Here is a 22,217-nt window from a genome sequence, read left to right on the forward strand (position 1 = left end):
AATTAGGCACCTGTATGTCTGTCCCAGTACAACTCAAGTACTTGAACAGTAATCTAGTGCTCTTTTAAGAGCATTATGGTATCCTGCCTATCCTCCTGCTGCTACTCAGAAAGGCAGTGGATTTTCCATAGATACTGTATCTTACCTGCCAACCCTGAGCATCTGAAATACCTATCCCCTAGACATCCAAATTCCTAAAGTCCTATTCAAGCCTTGCTCAACCAAAACCCTCGCTGATTTCAAAGACACTGATCTCACTGCAGCACGAGAAGCAGAACTCCTCTGTCAAAGTAACTCAACCTATAAAGCCAAGAAAATAAAAACTTACTTGCCTCAGTGTACAAATTAATATTCATAACACATCTTGCAAGTGCAATACGTAAAAGATCATGGTCTTCCATTTCTACACTTCACCTCCTATTCAGTTAACAAGGGCATTTACACTGCTTGATCCCCTTCCTTCACTGCAGTTTTGCATCAGCGTAACTCATGGATGCCTATGGAATGCTCTGCAGTTTATACAAGCGCTGAGATTCACTTGGTATAGCCTTTCTCCTCATGTCTTTGATCTTACCCTGACTAAATCACAAGTAATCAGCAAGAAGGATTGTTTACTTGTAATTTTTTTTTTCAATTAAAAGGTCAGCTTTTACTATATTCACTAATAAGGGCTTGATTCTTTTTTCACTAACACCAACTTACTAATGAAATTTCACTATGTCAGGTCCTCAGCTAGAATAAATAAATAATCCATGGACTGGGCCAACAACTTCAGTCAGACTATTTCTGACTTAAATGGGTAAACTCTTAAGTCCTAATTATTACTTTTAACTGCCATTTTTTAACATTTTACTGTAATATATTTTAAAAAACAGACAGGAAAGGACTTTTTGTATGTGCTTCTTCAGAGGAAAGAAGAATGACTTATATCAAGTATATTTCAGCCACTCATACACCTGCTTTAGCTTAATGTACAGCAATATTTCTTCATAACTAACTCAGCTCTTCATTTTCAAAAGCTGAACTGTTCTTTTACTGTATCAGTTTCTCTCCCGTTTTCCTTAATGGAATCTATATGGTGTGTTTTTACGTACTGTTTTATCTGTATCAATATCTGTATCTCTGTTGGGCTTTAAATATTGTCAGTGTTAGAAAAGTGGCAATATTTCCTGTTTATGCCACATTCAGCCCAGCTGATCATTTAAAAACATACATTATTCTGCCACGGTTCAACAGTGCTGTCGCCAGATACCTTCTCCATTTGAATACTATAATGCAGTCAGTTAAGTAACGCAGCAAATGTGCATTTGACCATCTCAGCAGCTTTCAAGAGCAAAATCTTGCTTCTTCCAACAGATGATGACCAAAAATAATCTTTTAAAAGTTCAGAAAACCGTAACAGAAGTCTTAAAGTAGATTCTCAACTGACATTAACCAGTTCAATCCTAGTAAGGGAGCTACGCCTCTTAATATCTACCAGGGATCACGTGGCATCTACCACAGCCAACTAGTACCGGTGCACTAGATGAGATCTCTAGTTCCAACAATTTTTATTTATTTATTTATTTATTTATTTATTTATTTATTACAGTCAAAGCAACCACAAATGTGCTTAAATTCATCCTCAGCACAACGAAACTACTTTAAATACACATCATGGGAACACTTTAAAAGAACAGGTGGCTTACTAACAAATCAGGACAGAACTGGTTTTGAAATCCTTCTGTGTAATTGCATACTAGAAGAATTCAACACTAGCTGATACGTAGATAAGCACTGTAAGAAACAGGGGAATGATATATAACTAAAAGCAACTCAACACAAAGTATTCCTTTCTTAACAAATAGTACCAGTAAAAAGATTACAGCAGGTGGGAACTAATTAACTAACGTCTGACATCCCAAGATTTCAAAAAATGCTTGATTTTCGACATCATAATTGAGAAATTAAGGTATCTTCAGAAAGGCCTGATTTTAAAAAATGACAAATACTCACTTTCTTGAAATCAGGCATTTCAATGTGATTTTATACTGGACACAGAGAAGAACAAAAGTGAGGTCACTTGATTTCTGTTTCTGATTGTCCTGCCGAGCCACTCAGAGCTGCCAAGCTCTGACCTCTGACATTATTTGCTTTGTGTAATTTCCACACGTAGAAAAGAGGGCTAACAGTTTCTCACCTCACTGGAGTGTCATGAAACTTAGCCAACAGATGCATTTAGCAGTTCAATGCCTTTCAAGGCAAGGTGATGAGGTAGAGCAAGAGTTCATTCCATGTTACTGTTTTATATAGCATAACAGAATTTAACCATAGTCAATATACCACTATCAGATGAAATCTGTACTAAAATAACAACAGCAAAGCTACTATTTCCCTTCCCTTTATTCTAGGCAGAATCTAAGTTATGCAACAGAATAGAAATACCTTTTTTTTCCATCTGAAACAGACTTTAGAAATTGTTCAAGTGAAATAGGCATCACAGAAAAAAAAAATGCTATCAGGGAAGCACCACTGCTCACACGCTGTCCAACTTTCAGGGAGCCAGGGTGCCTTTGTCCTTACCCGGGGCTGCCAGTGAGTTGCTGTGTTCAGCAATTCCCCCTCTTCATGCCTTACTTTTTTTTCTGTCTGTACAAGGGAAATGAAGTTCTTTACATAGCAAATACCACTGAGATCTAAGGACAACAAACAACCATAAAACAGATCCCCGCTATTTCAAAAATCATCTATTATGCTTGCACCCCTATGTCTTTTCTTCTACCTTTAGGGGCTCTGTACGATATTTGACTTCATATCACATTGAATGAAGGTTACAGAGAGATAGCTACTACATTTATGATCAATAGAAAACTGCAGATTTTTTCTCCCAGCCAAATCTTTCCAATGATCCAGCAAAACACATCAATAAAAAGCTCTGAATTGATGCTGTTTCCCTATTTCATGCCCTGTTTAAGTTCCCTGGGGATGACAGATTAATTTAATTAGTTTTATTGAACTGCCTAGTTGTTTTTATTGGCAAATCCACTCATACAAAGAAGGCTGCAAATTTCTCTTGGGGTTAGCATTGTCCTACTGGTCCATTTTTTAAAATTAAAGTAAATTTACTGTCATTTCTTATATAGTTTTCTGGTATGCTTTTTGTGGTTAGACTCAGATTTGTAAAGTGCCTTTGCTGACACTTATGTAGGAAGTTTAAAGTTGTTTTTTCTAAACATGGTTAACAAAAAAAGGGAAGGAGACAGCTACCTTTAAATGGACTGTGAACTAAACATCACTAAGCTTTCACTGGGGAATTAAACTAATTTGATCACAACACAAAATATGGCTCTTGTATGGCACCTGGAAGCGGAGGAATGGTCAGCCACTTCCAACTTCCTTTGCCTGACAGCCTGCTGGGCACAGAAGCATCAAAAGAGCAGCACTGAGGCTATAAAGCACATAGCCAAGGTTCAGTTTGCTTAGAGATGGGTCTGATCAAAGCCCTCAGACCTCAACTCAGCGCCAGGCAGGATAAAGTAGATCAAATGGAGCAAACTTAATAGCAGGAAGAGACTGAATTTAATCCCAGTGGCCAAATGGCCAGGAGCATGGAAAAACTGTGAGTCAAAACTTGGGTTTAGATAAGAATTTTATTCTAGCAGCAACTTTTTTATTCTAGCAGCTGACTGATCCAGGACCCTGGAATTTTTTCTTTTCTTTTTTTTTTTTTTTTAAAAATAAAAAAAGTGAGAGGAGTAATTTAAAATCTAGATGAAAAACATAAAGTTTGGACTTCATTTTTCTGTGCTTTTTTTATTTGTTTTGTTTTGTTTATAGAAGGTCAAAGGAAATATTTTATGCTCCAGTGAATTTGCCAATCTTCCTCTGAGTTTAGAAGCAGATGCTGTTTTCTAATTTTGGACACCTAATTCTTTCCACCAGATTTCAAGCATTCTTTCTAAGATCTGAAAGAGCCCTGTGCAGCATTTTTTTAAAAAGAGGAGATTGGGTCTATTTCAATGAGATTTTGTCCAAATATGTTCTAGTGTTTAGTTTTGAAGAGTTCACTCATTGACCACATCTACAGAAATCTGTATCATGAATTCTTTTGTAAATCCAACTCTTTTGAGGCTTCAACTGCATAGTCAAGACATTCACAATTTTTCATTGGGCTTATACAACACAGAAGAGTTGTACAACCTCAAAGCAAATGCCAGCTAGATGTTCTATTACTGGACTTTTTTATAATCAAAGCTAAAAGAGCAAACTAACAAAAACTGAATACGTTAACTTGGCAAAAGCATACGGATATTCAGTGATTCTGAAAGTAACACAAATTAATGCTTTAAAATAAATTATTATAGATAGCCCAGAACAGTCAATGGTGCTTGGGTTTTGTACTCAAGGTATATTCTTTTCAACTTCAACTTGCGTGTAAATTTAATTGATCAAGAAAAATAAAATATTAGTTAGCAAATCAGATTCTTATGAGATGCTTGTAAGAATAATGAAGAAACTCCTAGTGAAAATATTCTTGCAATCCAATCTGGGAGCTAGTACAAATTCATGTACAAGTGGAAATCATCTTATATAAATACAGTACTCTGTGAAATCAGTGGAATCCAATTATTTCTCTATGTTTCTTCTGTTTTCAACGGTACAACAGTCAAAAATCTATTACACGGTGATGATTTTCAATTTTTTTTTAAGACCTTCTCTATATTGACATACACAATTGAATAGGCTGGGTCATTTGTGTGTACAAACAGGTATCTCCATACCTAATTATGCAGGATGGCAAACTCTAATTCAAATGATAATTATACTAAGAGGCAGAGTATGGATCTACACTATTATCAGGCCAAATTCAGAAAGGTAATCTGTAAACAGCCAGATTTTACTTGACACTAACCACAAATGTATGTCCACAGTGAATATCAGAACTCATGACACGAAAGAGAGCATTTCTGGAGCCTATTAACAGACAGTCTTACTAAGCTATCATAGTTGCTTTTTAAAATTATATTTTTAGAAGCCAAATGACTTATTTTTCAAGTGCAAAATTAAGAAACTAAGAATGTGATATTTTGCAGAGTATTTTGCACTGTTCTGATACTGAAATGCCTTGTGCCTTACTTAAGTGGAATTTTTGCAGGTCATTAGTTTATAATACAAACCAGCACCTTTGGGTATTTAGAGGAAAATGAAGACAGGAGAAAAACAACCTGAGCTATTTTGCTTATACAAACATAGGAAACTACATTTCTAAGCATTTGATTCAGTTAAAACCCTACCTTTGATAAACAAAGTTTTAGTGGCAGATGCTGTAGTGACAATGAGAGCAACCGAAATACATGCTGAGGCTTTTTGCAAGTAATATCATGATATGCAGCAAGCTTCTAAGATAGGGCCTATCCCCAGTGTATCAATCATACAAAGATACAAAGATCATAAAAAAGACCAGAACCTAATTTTCAATCCTCTTATCTCATCTCCCAGCGCCTCCTTTCTCTTCTATTTTTTACTGGGAGGAGAGACAGAAGGCTGCCACAAAATTATTTCTACGGCAGCTTCAACTCCCCCACTGGTTTTCTGCTCAGTGCCTGTGACTGACACTTAGTTCTGCCTGAAGGACAAGGACAGGACAGACTTCTGAGTGCCAATCAATGGAGCATGCTGCATAGTGTAATTGGAAAATACAGTGCTTCTGCAATAAGATGAGGATATCATTCCAAGTGCAAAGCTGTGGTAAAGACAATTATAACTGAGTAATATGTAACTCCCCTTTATCTTTATTGCACCTGACTTAAAACAGACAGAATAAATGAACCTCAGCTACATAATTTGGGTACAGATCGAAACTTCCTGTAATCAGAAGTGCTCAGATCAAAGTTAAGCCCCACCTTTTATTTTATCTGCAAAGCATAAGGTCTTTTCAGCCTAACTACCCTATAGGATGTCCCTTCATCCACGTTATTTGTACAGCCAGCTTGGTGCATACCACAGCGTTACACAGCAAGCCAGAGTTAAACTGCACATCCCTGGTCCTAGGTCATGTACTATTAAGTACTTTCCTTAGGCTCTTCTTGTCTCAGTATTTCCCTAGCAAAATGACATGGGACTTACTTGGAGAGTCTATCCTTCCACATACTGTCCCCCACAACCTCCCTAAACTGAGCAAAACATGGTTAACCATCTGTAGGGCCCTACCTTAGCAGTCTGTGAACCAAGCTAAGGAAAACTGTCATGAGGGATTTCACTGCTGATAGGAAAAACAAAAGCATCAAAAGGATTTGCCTAAGGTCATGTAGCAAGTGAGTAACAGAACAACACTAAATACTACTCCTTCTCTTTTCACCTTCCCTTCTGGCTGCAATTTCTAATGGGAAATTTGGGTGGTACATACCTTTCAAAAGATAAGTGAATGAGTTTAGAAACTCGTCATACGACTGCTCATGGCTATTAATAAATTGATCAAGGATGCCGTTGTTTAACGATTGTTCTTCCATGATCCACACCTTCACAGTCAGACAGGTATATCTGCTTTAGTAGGCTTCTTCTGCAACAAAAAGAAAAGAGCCATGTGTATCTGTAGGCAGAAAATACGTTAACTGATGAGTCCCTAACCCATATTTATAAGCACCAGAATGTCAATTTTTATTTCACTCCTTGTGAAATACTGATCTCTGCAGTGGGACTTTACACCACATTTTCCCAGAACTCGAGGAGACACAGTAATTTTAAGTGCAAAGGAAGACTCTGAAGATGTATGCCTGAAATTTAAGTCCTCGGGCACCATGGGCCACAGAAGTGCCAGACTCTCTCAGTGGGGCTCCTTCCCCTCGTTGCAAGTTGCTTGGTGTTAAAACTGCCAAACCCCTGTCTTCTTTGCAGAAATAGTGACACCACTCGCTAGCACATTGGATTTTACAAGTAGGACACCTGTACATTCAAAACTTGGACTGAATCCATCATTTTGCAGGTGCACTATTCACTGTGCCATCAAAGCCACTAAACCCAGATGTTGTAGGGCACGTTAAATTATGGTGATGTGCGCGTGCATGCTGAGGCTGCACACCGGCCGAGAAGAGCATGATGGAGCGGGGCCACGCAGGAGGGCCAAAACCCCATCCTGAGAAGGAAACAAACGCGGAGAGCTGAAGAAACGTTGTGGATGCTTTTCTTAACCTGTATAAACACATTTTAACAGCTCTGTGATATTAGTTAGTTAATATTACTAATTTTTTATGCATATGGAGCCAGAGTACTGGAAGTAGAAAGACACAGGTGAAGGCATGGGCAGACCTAACTCTCTCATACATGGCAACCTAACTAAAAAAATTAAATGACCAGTTTGCATACATTAATATGATAAAGACACAAGAATGCAATATTCACCTAGGGCATGATTTTTACATGTTCCGACTTTTCTTCCCCTGATATACCACAGCATTAGGAAGTGTCTCTGGGGAATGAAACCTTAATTCTTCAGCAAAATCTCAAATCAACTACACTAAGGAAGGGCTGAGAACCTGATTTTAAAGTTAAATAAGGTTGAACAAGAATTGTTCCAAGCCCAGCAGGAAAATAAAGCATGATTTCTAATGTCAAGCTCTAATTTTGTTGGACTGCCAGCGCGTAAACGCAGCTGATGTTCTGAAGATGTAAAAGCACCTGCACAACCACATAACCTGAAGTTTAAGTCTTCTCATGTTTTGCAAAAAACAAACAAGCATTAATCTCTCTGTGGACAGACCACGCAGAATATCATTTACCAGAGTCCAGAGTGGTTTATGCAAATTAGAGTAGTTTCAGAGGGAAGCATGCCTTTCTATTCCTCATTACTGCTCAGTTATTAGAGTCATCATTTGAGGTAAATTTCATTATGTGAAGGACTGCAGTGATTTGTAAGGCCAGTGTCAAAGGGAAAAATATACATACATATATTTAATCAAGAAAATGGTAATAATTTTTAGTTTTTCTTTGGCGTCTGGCATCTAGGATCTCCAAGTCCTTTATAAACACTAATGAAATAAACTTCACAATAGTCCCATGAGGAAGAAAAAATATTATTCCCAATAACAGATGAGAAAAACTGAGTCACAGAGAGTTTAAATGACTTATTAACAAAACAGAGGACGTCTGGCAATACAGATTAGATTCCTTTACTCTAAAATGCTCTAATAAGATAGAAAGTTGGTAATTTGGGGAAACAGTTGTATAATTAACCAAAGTGAATGGCTGCTTTCTCAGTGGCTACAGCCACCCAGCCATCAGCTTAGAATTAAGCATCCAGACCAGGTGCTAGCAAAATGCTCTAGCTCAATTCTCACCCTCCTGTGCAGCCTTTACTTTCTGCACAACTTGGGACACTTCCTTCAGGTTTTAACATCCTGTACTGGACAAGCTGTGGATGAGCAATAGTACAACAACACCCTGGATAAACACCAGGTTTTGACTCCGTATGGTTAGCTAGGGAACGCAGTGCTGAACTCAGCTTGACAAAGTTTTAGCCATATTACAATTGTAAAAACCTGAATATCAGCCTCATGAAAAAGCCAGCAATGGATGCTGCTAGAATATAATCTAATATTCAATACCTGAAATCTCCTGATATACCCTATAAAGGAAGTTATCCCTAAGGGTTTTAAACATACATTTCACTGAGCCTATGCATTTTCATCTGGCATGTACTTCAATATGCATGCACCGGGAGAAGCTTCACCAAAATAGTATTACTTTAAAAAAATAAAAAAAAAAATAAAAAGCAGAGAAAATTCCCTGGATAGTCCAAGCATGGGAAAAGATTTCTTTCTCAAGAGTGACAGGGTTTTTCTACCAAAATATGGACCAATTTTTTACCCAAGGCAAAGCAGTAAATCCAGAGTATTTCTCGTACAGCCAATATAGTTGTTGCTGGCTGACACTAGTATATGAGGTTTGCTACCAGCTGTGTCAAAGCCATTCATCATGGTTAAGGAAATAACTTACAACTCATAGGTGGCATTTCTTTATTTTTTCCTTATTAAAAAACACAAAGAATATATTCTGCAACATGAGTGCAATGAATTATTCATATTTTAATAAATCCTAAATTGGAAAAGAGGGGAGAAAACCCTATTTGTAGTTTTGGCATTCGTCTGCTTATTTTATCTCCATTGCTTTTTATGAGAAATTCACAGTTTTGTTTAAAAAATATAAAGCAAGAAATAAAATGCAAAATGGAATACAGAAGTAACAGTCCAACACAGTCTTAACCTTTCCTAGCACAGCCACAAAGCTGTTATTTAATTCTACAGAATCAGGATATCAGACAGAAGAACCAGCTAGGTCCTAATAAAAGCTTAGGTTCTATCAGAAGAACATCCCTTCTCTCAACCAACAGAGAGGAAAGACTGGCAGCTAGACCTACCTGTCCAACATATTTTCAATTACTTTGAAGAACGGCAGGGCGCTATTTCATCACCCTACATGAAAGCACAGATGTCAGTATTTGGAGAACGAGTACTATTCCTGAAACTGAACATATGGTTAGGATGGATGATACCATGATGAGGTGTTCAAAAACTTAGCTCTCAAACTGTTATGGTCTTTATATTTTTCATTTTCATTTCACTTTGGTTTTCTGCTGTTTCCCCATCTCCTTTATTTCTAAGTCTCTCTTAAATGAACCCCAAAATGTGTGAGGTGCAGAGTTTTGTGATGTAAAGAACTGCAAACAAACTGACGAGAAGACTCTCCAGAAAAAAATAAAATAATAAATCTAGGTTATTTTAATTTATAATGATGGATTGGAATCACCTGCAATTTATGAACTGGATACAATCACACCTCTAGGAATGAAACGACTGCGCTGTTCTGCTAGACAGTAACTACCCCCGGAACCAAAAACTTACCTTTCTCCCGAAGGGCATCAACCTTCATCAAAGGTTTCAAAGAAAGTAAGGCAAAGATATCTGATCCTTTCCCTGTGCTGGCTCTGGATAGATTTAGAGTCAAATATCAGCAAGAGATGTATTCAAGCAGCAGCTATCCTTTTTTCTTTTTGCATTTCACTGCTGTTCACTCATCCAAATTACTATAATGAGGTTTCTTGAGGCAATCATTCATTCAGTCTTGCTGATCGTCAGCAGATTGTGTAAAATCAATTTTATTTCTCAAAATGCAGTCTTCTTTCCAGCAGTTTAAGCCAAATCAGAAATCTCTGCATTGAATCACAAAGGAAGGTCAAGTGAGTATTAGCGTGATTTCAATTATGCAGTTGTTAGTTCTATTAAACAACAAAGGAGTGTGGTGGAATATGGTTTTCCTTGTGTATGCTGCATTTTGAATGTTTTATTATGTTTCTTTTATACAGAGCATAGGTAATGAATGAAAAATCAGGATTCTGAATTTTTAAATGGGAAGAGCAATGACCTACTCCTCTCTACAAAGTCAATAAAACCTCACATAATTTTATTATACTGAAAAAGAAAAAATAAAAAAACACTTCTCTAGTCCTTTTGGCATAGGTTAAAGTCAGGTTGCTACAATATGAACTTGACCTACCAAAAATCATTCTTGATTAAAATAAGAAATATTTGTTTATAGATCACTTGCAGGCTCATGGGAAGCATCACTAAATACACCTGTTCTCAAGATTTTATAGACTATGTCTGTACAAATCAGATTGAACACAAATACATTATCGTTACTTCCTCTACGCCGGACACTGCCTGATCTTTTTCCCTGTACAGCTAACACAGCAACTAAACCTCTCACAACCTTTTTCAAAGGAGTCTTTAATACTTCAGATTTAACTAACCTCTCATAAAAGCAACCACACTGTCTTACAGCCCACAACACAGAACAAAGCAACAAATATTTCTGTAGCAGCTCTCACCCACAGAGCATTCACATGTTGGTCTGCACTAGGACGACCTGGATTTCCAGGACTCTTTTGGCCTGGCTAGTTCAGGAAGGAAGCACGCGAAGGTAGAACTCCTGCATGTCCTTAGATAAATGCTTTTTTGTTGCATACGGACTGCAGTCACCCTAAGAAGCATCCCAGGATGGCACCTGGAAAGTGGGCTAAGGGAAGGGATCGATCCTGCGAGTTCCTGACTACTAGAAAGGCATCACACGTTTTCAGTGGGGCAGCACAGAAAGGTTACCCACACTCCGGTGAGCTGTTCCCTTGTTGCCTGGACACCTGCAGAGCTACAGCCACAGAAGCAAGCCCGCCCTGCCCGCAGTCCTGCCCTACTTCTCTTTCTTCTCCTTCTTATCCTTCTCCTTCTTATCCTCCTCCTCTTCCTCCCCCTGCAGCCCTCCAGCTGCAGGGCGGCAGGGCCGCACCAGCCTGACCACAGGATGCCCTGGCCACAGCCAGCTGCGGGTCAACCCAACCGCGGGGACAAGCTAAATAAAGTTTCAATTACGAAGCACAAAACCTTTCGAAGGACGTTTCTTGCAGCGCCTCTCAATTCAGCACGATCTGCAACAGCTAATCCCGCTTAAATCAACTGGACGTTTGCCACTGCCTTCAGCAGGAGAAGGTCTTAAGGGCACGCACTTAATGCATCAGCAATTTGCTCGAACAGGAGCTGCATCTGCTTATGTAAGCTCATTACCGAGCCCCAGAGCCGACCTTCGTGATGGTCAGAGCCCCGCGCCTGTCACGCGCAGCTCGTACGGGCTTTTAAGGCCTGCATCTGAGGGCTCTAATTGCCAGCAGGCACACTGATCCTGGGGGATTTTGGTGCTACTGTGTCAGCCCCGGGGCATGATCAGAGGGGTGGGTTTTTTGTTGCTGTTCTTGTTTTTTTGATGAGTTTCCAATCTCTTCAAGTGTGCCGTGCACTTTAAAGACCACCCGGAGGCCTCTGACAAGGGTAACCCTTCCTGCGCGCCAAACGCCTGTGAAGCACGGTGGCCGCTGGGATGTCGCAGTCAAAGCACAGCTGGGTGTGATCAGCTGCCCTAAATGAGGCCTCCAAACACAGCCCTGTCTCTCACACGTTAAATACCGGTTACTGGTGGTTTTAGATGAGACTCTAGGACACCGGATGCCCCGTGCCATTTTTTTTCTCCACAGGTTTCAGCCCCTGGGTCTCGGCTAAACGTCCAGGCGGGCACTTGCAGGCTGGCTGGCGAGGCTTACACAAGTCAGACGGCCTTGCCTTCCTCGGCCTCGCTGGAGCGTATTGCTGCCACCCCCAGAGACCAACCTCTGAGCTGACTGCACTTCACCCGCAGAAAATATGCTGAAAAGCCTGGAAACGCCTCGATGCAATTTGGAATGAAGACGTAAACCACATATTATTTTTACTAATTAACTGTAGGAGAAGAAAATCAAGTGAAACTAAGCATTTCCGTGACAGTGAGCAAGCTGCTGAAAACATACTACCTTGGTCAATGTTATTAAAATAGAAATTGTGAAGAAGAAGTCTATTTTTTTCATTTTCATGTTGGTTCTCTGCCAAAGGAATTCAGGATGCAAACCCTAGGTGTTCCTGCTATGAGCTGGACAGCTCTAAACATGATTTTTCTGCCTTGTACATACATTATCCCAAAGCTACTTGCTGCTTGCAGCTCCTCCAAAGCAGTTTGCCAGTGACAGTTACAGAAGACCAGCTTGGACAGACCACATCCTCATCCAAAACTGACGTGCCGTTGCCAACAAACTTTAATTTCTCTGTCTTCTCATCCACAGTAACTGGAAAAAGAATTTCTATAGATAAGACGTCAACTGGCAGGAGGAGAATAAAATGAACGTACAATATTAAATGAGACAACTGGGGGCTGGATTTTCTCTCATTTCTATCTCTTTTGTCAGTAGATCTTTTGTTTGCAGACCCAGACAAGGGTTAGACTATGTCAAGCACTCAGATAAGCAGCTGTCAAATATCATCTAAGCACTGCCAAAAATACAAATAGATCTGCTCTGAATACCCTTATATTTTGGGGAAGCTAAGTTCTTTAGCCTTGAACACTGCAGTGCAGTTTACTTCTGCTCTTTGTTTCACTAGAGAAGTAATAGGCCCGTGTGGACGTTACAGGGCACAGTGCCTCAGAGCTGCTGTATTTCAGCTGAGAAACACCACCACATCCTATATGCATTACAGTTATTCAACGTCTCAGGATGATTTTCACAAACATTGGGTATGTTTGCTTTCCTGTAATAACCAAATTCCATTTCAAGCTCTTCCTATTTCTATTCTCACTGCAGTTTCGAATGGGAGATGAGATATTTCTAAAATACTGTGGAGCAGATGTTGTAACTCAGGAGTGGGTGAAGTAGGTCCAGGAAAGCAGAAGCAGGGAGCTATGAAGAGTGAATTGTTTTCCAGGTTCATCTGTTTATTTGCCGTGCAATGTTATGCAAGTGGCTTACCCTCTGTGCCCCAGTGCTGCTAGCTGCTGAAAGAATACGCTCCCATAGGACTTGGCAGAGTCTAATTACATTTTGTAGGAGAAAAGCTCTGTGAATCTGATGAAAACTGCCACAGAAGGGTGCAAACTTTTATTAGTCTCTAAAATCTGATCAGAAGACCACTAAAGCAGGGGGAAAAAAGCATTTCTAATTACTTCAGTGGACTTTGGATTGGAATTTTAGTCAGTCCTCGCTCACTTGGTTGCATGCATTTGCCATTTCCTTTGCTCTGTTTCAATGTCACTACCTACTTGCAGCTGAGCATTCCTGGGGAAAGCAGTTAGTGCACCAGTCTGCCCACGGTTATTTTCTTTTACTAGATATTGAAATGAGTTTGCCTTTAAACTCAAAAATTACTTGCGTTTATATTTTCCATTACATTGCCACTGGAAAATTACAAAAGAGAGCACAAGCTTCACAGGTTTAGCAGTGTAAAGAATTAAACTATGTCTTCCTGCAAGCTTTTACAATCTAAACAACAGACATCTCCTGCCACTCTGGTCTGGTTCAGCTGCAAAGAGTTAACACTTCTAAAGGCTGACAGGTTTCTTGTTGTGCCATCTGAAGACAAGAGAGGAAAGACAAAAAAAAAAAACGGTCACAGCCAGTTAGCCACAGCAGACTGAGTTCTCAGGAGCACATCTGCAAATTAAGCAGATAGATTCCCCTCCATGCCACAAGCCCCCCGTGCTGTCAGAGAAGATTCCTCAAAGTGCTCACATTTGAATCCCAATAACATAGAAAGCTTTCGGAGGACGCAAAAGCACTCTATCAGCCAGGTACGTCTGACTTATTGTTTTGCCCAAAGCAAACTTGGTTGATACACTTAGCAAATGTTTTGAGAAATAGTATATAAAAATTTCCTGTTCTTAATCCTATTTACTGGGCACTTCTAGGCTCCGTAGGTGTCTGGATGCGACTTTGATTGTGAAGAATTTGGGAACAGCACTTGCTTTTCAGGGATATGCTCTATTTCCTTTTGCAAACGGAGACCCCACAGATCAGTCAGACAGAAAGGATACAAATACTGCAAACCAAATTTAATTCTACTGCAGATTACTGTTTTTCTTGCCAAGTTACAATAACTGTAAACTAATGACAGAATCTGATGGTTAGTGATGAGCATTTACCAACGAAGACTCCATGCTATGCTGCAATCCATTTTTTCTCCATATCTAATCAGTGCTGTTGAAATACCTCATTTTGTATCTGAAAGGGACTTTTGGTTTGCATTCATTTTTGATGGCATTCAGATTACCATGAAATTATCATGAATGTGTTTTTTTTAATGTTGACAAAATAAATATTAATATGGAAGATCATACTAAACATCAGTATTGACAGCTTATTGTTCTCCTGTTTAAAATGCTTTCATTGCCTAATTGGGGAGCAGGCACAGCACACAATTACTACTTATGGTGAAAGTGAACAGTACGTGGTAAACACACTCTGGAACTGACTCAGTGCCTTAAGAAATGACATTTTATAAACCCTAGATATGCTAGGACCTAGAGCACAGATCCTATGGGAGACCTGCAGCCTTTCACAGCAGAAGCTAGAAGCCGAGAAGGATAGCCAAAGGCATCTGAAGTATCACTCAATGTTTAGGCATCTGAATCCTACTCTTTCTTTCTAAAGCACACACATCCTGTAATTCTTACTGAATGATTAATATAGTTTCTGAAATAATCCCCCGCACTCAAGATTTTAAATATGTCCCTCTATTTCCATACCAAGAACATTTCAAATCATATTAGCTAGTGCTTTTAGAAGAGCACCTTCTCTCTTAATTTGATCCTCCTCCTTAAATAGATCTCCCTATGAATTTATCTAAATCTGAATTTCTTGTAATATCCTTTTGCAATACAACTATTAACTGAAAAACTCAGCTCAAAATAATAAGTTTGATTTCAAACTAAAATAGAGAGAATATTTGTTTTTGTCTTCTTTTTAGCTTCTAGCTCAGATCTCTACAGTTCACTTTTCAAATTGAGGGGCTATAAAATTAATGTTGAAATTCTCACTTATTTGTACAACCCTTGGAGCTTGGTCTTTTAAAAATATACCAAATACGATAAAGCATGACTCAAGTCACCATAACTGGTAATTGTTTATTTAACTCCACCCTTCTCTTTTCATCCACCTCTTCTTTTTCTTCTTGTATTGTCCTTTCCTCTCTATTTTGTGCTGCATCACGGCTAAGGCATTTGTCTGTTTCCCTTCATTCTGGCACTAATGCCAAGCCCACTCCACAGTGAGATGGTTTTAAGCATAAAGCCACCAAAAAAAAAATCCATATTTTTGGCTCCCTAAAACTGTTCAGGGTCAAAGAAGCATTACCCCAATGGCATCAGTGGTGTTGGAAGGCCAGAAGTGGAGGTGAGCACAGGCCAACCACACAGCGTTACCACAATCAACATGGCACAGTCTGGAAAATCAAAGTAATTCCAGCAAGTGCCTAAAGAGATACATCTGTCACAGAACCTAGGATAAATATTTTCTGCTTTATATACTGATGTGCTTACTTATGTAAAATGCAAGGAACATTAAGAGATGACAAGGAGGAAGTGCGCTTAATTGTGTTTATTTAACCTGTGAGTTTTGTGTGTCTGTCAATCTCACTTTTAATGATTTTCATTCGTCTTTTCTTCACTCTATCTCCAAGAGTTTCTCCAGAAAGTATACACTTTAGAACTGAGCATTGTCAACGGTTCAGTTCAATTGCTTGCCATTTTTAATACTCATTAGATTATTAATACAAACCAGTAGTCACAAAGAACGCTAACTTGCTGATGTGCTCATGGCAACCTCAGAGTAGAAGTTCTATTACTTTTCTAACAACTTCATAAAAAAAAAGGAGCTAAGTAACCACACAGTATGACAGAAGAGACAGAGGAAATACAACCCAGTAAACCCAAATTAGTGCATACTCCTCTAGAAAGACCATTTTTAAATGGTGGTAAGAAACAAGCAGCAGAGATTTCTGTTCAACATCTTGCCTGCAGGTAAACAACCTGGCAAATCTCCCTCCATGCAAACAAGTACAAAACCTGCTGTATACACCAACATCCTCAGAACAGAGTTCACTAATTTAATTACATCTTAACTGAACTTCATCTACAGTGCAGTACTTCTGAAAAGGAACCTAAATTCAGAAAAAACTACTGCCTTTAGGACAGAGGAATTGGCTACACAGTTAACACTACTTGACTGTGATCCTTCAATGATTCCACAGCGTACAAAAAGACTGGTGCGTGTGTGTATATATATATATATATATTATATATTTATATATATAGTTAAATAGACTCAGTAGTGGCCACGTCTACCCTGTCCATGTGCTGTGGCCCAGGCACATCTGGCCAGGCCTACCTACATTTGAAAGCACTGAATAGCAGACCCATACACTAGCTTGCATCCTACAAAGTGGTGCCGGCAGGCAGTGCAGGAACGTGGTGCAACAGTTCTTGCTGTACATGAGAACACACTCCGATGGCAATTTGATGTGGCCAGTGCCGTCAGTTCCCACGATTTCACACGAATCTCACTGCACACAGCTGTCCCGGAATCCCCCGGTTCTGACGGCTCACAACTAGAAAATACGCATCCTTCCTTAGAGAAGAAACCTTGTTTCTTGCTTTTGCTATTAGAGCAAAATGAAAAGCAGGTACAATGAAAATATGAAACCTGAAGATATCAAAAAAAAAAAAAAAAAAAGGAACTATATTTTAAGATGTAAAGCAGGTTTTGTTTTTGTTTGTTGTTGTTGCTGTTTGTTTGCTTTGGGGTTTTTTGCTCTTTTTTTCTTCCAAATATTGTACTTGAAAGATGGTTTACAACCTTACATCACACGGATTTGAGAAGGGCTTCACTAAAGGACTGACTACAAGGCACAACCGTGCTGTCACCAAAGGCCAACGCCACCGAACAGGTCGGCTGTTTTCCTTCCCTAGCACCTGCACTCTCCAAAGCTAGCTCAGAGCTACTACCCAACCCGACTGCACAACGCACTTTAGATTTGTGAACAAAAAAGCACAAACCCAGCCCTTGCAGCCTACTCATGAAAGCACACGCTGACAAATCCGAACGGCAAACACCAGCAACGAGTCGACCGCCCGGCAGCGGGCTGCACAAGCGCCGGATATACATCCCCGAGCGGGCAGCTTCCACCCCAGCGACTTCCTAACGATGGTCTGACACAGAGCTGGGATCGCCTGCTCACCGCCCGCCGCCCCACTCACCCCGCCGCCGGCCCCGCCGGTCCCGCTCCTCAGGCCCGGGGCGGCCCCGGGGCCGAGCCGAGGCGGGCCGGGCCTGCTCCAGCGGCCGAGCGAGAACTACAAGCCCCAGCAGCCCGCGCGGCCGCTGCCTCCACGGCAACGGCCGGGCCCGCTGGGGGGCCTCCGAAACCGCGAGGAGCGGACCCCGGGGCCTGAGGCCTCTGTCCTGGCCCTGCCCCTGCCAAAGTGTTCTGCTTTTGAATTCCAGGCCGTGGTTTTTACAGAATTCCGCAGAATTCATACACAGTTCTCACAGAACCAAAAATGCATATTTCATACCATTTTTTCAAGTAAAGTTACATGCTTTCATAGAGCACTTAAAACATGCTTCTTTCATGTCTTTTTTTTTTCCTCAGATACCAAAATATGACCCAATCAGCAGACGCAATGTCACTGCAGATGGTGTCAGCTGTCAGTAATTCATCCTTGCTTCAGCCGGGCTGTTCGCTGCTGAATTTTGATGGGCATGTCTTCTTTTTTGGGCAGAAAGGATGGCCGAAGAGATCCTGTCCCACTGGTGTTTTCTTCCTTGATATAAAGCAGAATGAGATCAAAATGAAACCTGTCTTCTTCTCTAAGGATTCATGTTACCTTCCCCCTCTCCGCTACCCAGCAATTTGCACGTTTAGAGGCAATGAGGAGTCCGATAAGCACCAGTATATCATTCATGGTGGGAAAACGCCTAACAATGATCTTTCTGATAAGATCTACATTATGAGTCTAGTAAGCAAAACTAGCAAGAAAACCACTTTTCAATGTGTTGAGAAAGATCTGGGTGGGGATGTCCCCGAAGCTAGATACGGACATACAATTAATGTAGTTCATAGCCGGGGAAAAAGCATGAGCGTTATATTTGGAGGTAGATCGTATATTCCTCTCGCACAAAGAACCACTGAAAAATGGAACAGCGTGGTTGACTGTTTGCCGTCTGTGTTTCTTGTTGATTTTGAGTTTGGATGCTGTACATCATACATACTTCCGGAGCTTCAAGATGGACTTTCTTTCCATGTTTCAGTTGCCAGGAATGATACAATCTACATTTTGGGAGGCCATTCACTTCAAAATAACACCCGGTCCCCCAGCTTATACAAGCTAAAAGTTGACCTCCCGCTAGGCAGCCCAGCTCTGACCTGCAGTGTCTTGCCAGGGGGAATATCTGTGTCAAGTGCTATTGTGACTCAGACCAGTGATACTGAATTTGTCCTTGTCGGGGGCTACCAGTCTGACAACCAGAAACGGTTGGTCTGTAACACCATAGTTTTGGAAGATAATAAGATAGAGATTGTTGAAAGGGCAAGCCCGGACTGGACACCAGATATTAAACACTGCAGGATGTGGTTTGGCTGTGATATGGGCAAAGGGTCTGTATTGCTGGGCATTCCAGGGGCCAACAAACAGTTAATCTCAGATGCAAACTACTTCTACATTTTGAGATGCAAAGGCGCAGAAGAGGACGAGGGGGAAGAACTGACAGCACAAATTTGCAGTCAGGCATCTACTGAAGACCAAGGAGACTCCACTCCGTTTGAAGATTCAGAAGAGTTTTGTTTTAGTGCTGAAGCCAGTAGCTTTGATGTTGATGATATCGACACTTACAATGAAGATGATGAAGAAGATGAATCAGAAACGGGTTACTGGATCACCTGCTGTGCCAGCTGCAATATTGATATTAACACTTGGGTGCCTTTTTATTCAACAGAACTCAACAAGCCTGCAATGATCCTGTGTTCCAATGGGGCTGGCCATTGGGTCCATGCACAATGTATGGATCTGTCAGAGAGCATGCTCCTACATCTCTCAGAAGCAAATGTCAAGTATTTCTGCAACGAGCATGTTGACCTTAATAAAGGGCTACAAACTCCCAAAAAGGTGATGCATCTGAAAAAGCAACCCATGAAACCACTGCGCAAAAAGAAAACCATGAATTTAACAACACCAGTGAAAAAGTCCTTTCTTCGGAGATTATTTGAATAGATTTACACCACTGATTTTTATTCAACTGGGAGTCAAAGACAGGGATCTTTTATTTAATTGATTCTAATTATCAATTAAAATAACCAATTACCATTGCAATTTAATTTCAAAGCTCATGAATTTATTTTGTTTCTTATGTATATTTTTTGCAATATCCAGGTAGGAAATTCGTCACAGAGGGCATTGTGCAAACATACAGCGAGATAGTGTTAACTTTGTTCTGTATTTTATACTATAACCAAATCCCCAGTTACCCCACTGAAATTAGTAGAACTGCTTATCCCATGTACTCAGTAGTGTTAGCATCTGTCCATAAAAATAAAAAAATAAATTAAAAAAAACATATTTTCCATTTTAATGTTTTATCTTAGTGAGTAGTTCTAGAAATATTTGGCCTAATTTATAACTGCATTACTCTGATTTTATGTTGAGGTAATGAACTAAAACTAGACTAATTCATCTGGTTTTAAACTGAAGTGATGGCTTAAGTCCCTTGTGTCAGAAATAATGAAATATTCAGACACTGAGGGTCTGTTTTCTTCAGGGACTTCCAAAATGAAAAGCTTACATATCATAGAATCATAGAATCAAAGAATAATTAAGGTTGGAAAAGACCTCCAAGTTCATCTGGTCCAACCATCACCCTACTACCAATGTCACCCACTAAACCATGCCCCTAAGCACCAGGTCCAACCTTTCCTTGAACACCCCCAGGGACGGAGACTCCACCACTTCCCTGGGCAACCCATTCCAATGCCTGACTGCTCTTTCTGAGAAGAAATGTCTCATAATTTCCAACCTAAATCTCCCCTGGCGCAACTTGAGGCCATTCCGTTCACCACTACCCTCTGGGCCCGGCCATCCAGCTGGTTTTTAACCCAGCAGAGTGTGCCTGTCCAAGCCATGGGCTGCCAGCTTCTCCAGGAGAATGCTGTGGGAGACCGTATCAAAGGCCTTGCTGAAATCTAGGTAGACTACATTAACAGGCTTTCCCTCATTGATCAAACAGGTCACCCGGTCATACAAGGACATGAGGTTGGTCAGGCAGGACTTGCCTTTCATGAACCCATGCTGACTGGGCCTGATCCCCCTCCAGGTTGTCCCACATACATTGTGTGATTGCATTCAAGATGAACTGTTCCATCACCTTTCCTGGCACTGAGGTCAGGCTGACAGGCCTGTAGTTCCCTGGGTCCTCCTTACGTCCCTTCTTGTAGATGGGCATCACATTAGCAAGTCTGCAGTCATCTGGGACCTCTCCAGATGACCAAGACCACTGATAGATGATGGAAAGCAGCCCATCAATCACATCCACCAGCTCCACCAGCTCCCTCAGCACCCTCAGGTGGATCCCATCTGACCCCATGGACTTGTGACACTCCAGGTGGAGCAGCAGGTCTCTAACTGTTTCCACCTGAACTGTGGGAGGTTTCTTCTTCTCCCCATCCCAAACTTCCAGGTTGGGCAGCTGAGTACTCCAAGGATAAGTGGTCTGCCTAGTAAAGACAGATGTAAAGAAGGCATTAAGAACCTCAGCCTTTTCCTTATCCTCAGCAGTCGTGTTCCCCCCTGCATCCAGTAAAGGATGGAGATTAACATGGAACATTTCGTTCTGGATAATACATTTTCTATTTTGAAAGGTACTGAATGCTTATATGTCAGTTTTGGCTAGAGTTATGGACTATCACCTCAAAGTAAAAAAAATAAATTCCTTTTTTAAACCTCTGAGCTCAACAACTGACTTGCATTTGTATTTTTTAAATATATATCAGCTAATAAAGTTTATAATAAAAATGAGTGTGTTTTTCGTGTTTTTTGTTTGTTTGTTTTTTGTTTTCCCACCTACTCATGGGCTAAATCAAGCATTATAAATCCTAAAGTCTATGACAGGACAATGTGTCTGCTTGGGAGGTCCATCTGAAGTCTAATAAGGAGTCTGGCTTCACAGCTGCCCCATGCTGTGAGCTTCCATTGACTTCAGAAGAAGTCCCTTCTGATCAACACAACTTTTATTGTTTACTTCAGGTACTCCACTAAACTTTGTCTGCTCCCCCAAGGGTGACTGTGTAGAGTGTGAAAGTATGAAAGTACAAGCTGCTGCTCAGAATGACTCATTGAGCCAGTGGAGCATTGTGAAGGTGGAAACAAATGCAGCTGGCTGCTCAAAGCATGAGGACAAGATTGGATTCAGATTGAAAAGGATGTTGTCAAGGTTGAATAACCCAAGAGTTTACTAACTTCTTTGTGGATTCTTTTATTGGCTATCTGTAAAGCCTCATCACTCTTGACTATTTTTTATTTTTATTACTGTTCCAAACATCTTTTCAAAAAATCAATACTATCCTCTGAACTTTTGTGAGCCAACATTAATAGCTGAGCATCCACATTCTAGTTCTTATGCTGGACCCCTGAATAAAACAGAAAAGCAACTGGAGCAGCTGTCAGCCATCAGATCAGTACGTGCAGACCCTGAGCAGCCACTCCTTTACAAAGCACCGATGTGTTCCCATCAACACAAATGTGTATGCACAGTACTCCCCTTGACACCTTCACGAGTCAACAGTGGAGGA

General features: G+C 40.4%; 2 protein-coding genes across 11 annotated transcripts in view; one reads left to right on the forward strand and one right to left on the reverse strand.

Moving 5' to 3' along the window:
• The window catches only part of IFTAP (intraflagellar transport associated protein), a 39,187-nt gene extending 21,425 nt beyond the window's left edge, over positions 1 to 17,762 (reverse strand). For 2 of the 9 annotated variants that reach the window (XM_083836624.1, XM_083836620.1), the window contains exons 1-4: positions 17,635 to 17,739; positions 9,876 to 10,183; positions 9,392 to 9,446; positions 6,386 to 6,538 (exon numbers count right to left, since the gene is read on the reverse strand). In XM_083836624.1, coding sequence (XP_083692750.1) covers positions 6,386 to 6,488 — 103 coding nt within the window. In that variant the 5' untranslated portion in view covers positions 6,489 to 6,538; positions 9,392 to 9,446; positions 9,876 to 10,183; positions 17,635 to 17,739. Of the gene's footprint in view, positions 1 to 6,385; positions 6,539 to 9,391; positions 9,447 to 9,875; positions 10,184 to 17,634 lie in introns of all 9 variants that reach the window. The other 7 variants (XM_083836623.1, XM_083836618.1, XM_083836626.1 and 4 more) reach the window with 4 other exon arrangements.
• Positions 10,211 to 21,661, forward strand: RAG2 (recombination activating 2). Of its 2 annotated transcripts, none has more exons than XR_014584616.1 (2): positions 10,211 to 14,172; positions 14,290 to 17,427. XR_014584616.1 is itself a non-coding variant. In XM_083836617.1 (2 exons), the coding sequence occupies exon 2, from the start codon at positions 18,040 to 18,042 to the stop codon at positions 19,645 to 19,647; it is 1,608 nt and encodes a 535-aa protein (XP_083692743.1). In that variant the 5' UTR covers positions 10,211 to 14,172; positions 18,030 to 18,039; the 3' UTR covers positions 19,648 to 21,661. The 2 variants fall into 2 exon arrangements, 1 of the variants encoding a protein (XP_083692743.1); XM_083836617.1 differs by lacking the exon at positions 14,290 to 17,427 and adding an exon at positions 18,030 to 21,661.
• Positions 21,662 to 22,217: the final 556 nt, after the last annotated feature.

The sequence above is a fragment of the Anser anser genome (genome assembly GCF_964211835.1).
Source record: "Anser anser genome assembly, chromosome: 5".
Classification (NCBI taxonomy): Eukaryota; Metazoa; Chordata; class Aves; order Anseriformes; family Anatidae; genus Anser; species Anser anser.

Coding starts and splice junctions, on each gene's coding strand:
- RAG2 (XM_083836617.1), top strand. CDS start 18,040: ATGACCCAATCAGCAGACGCAATGTCACTGCAGATGGTGTCAGCTGTC.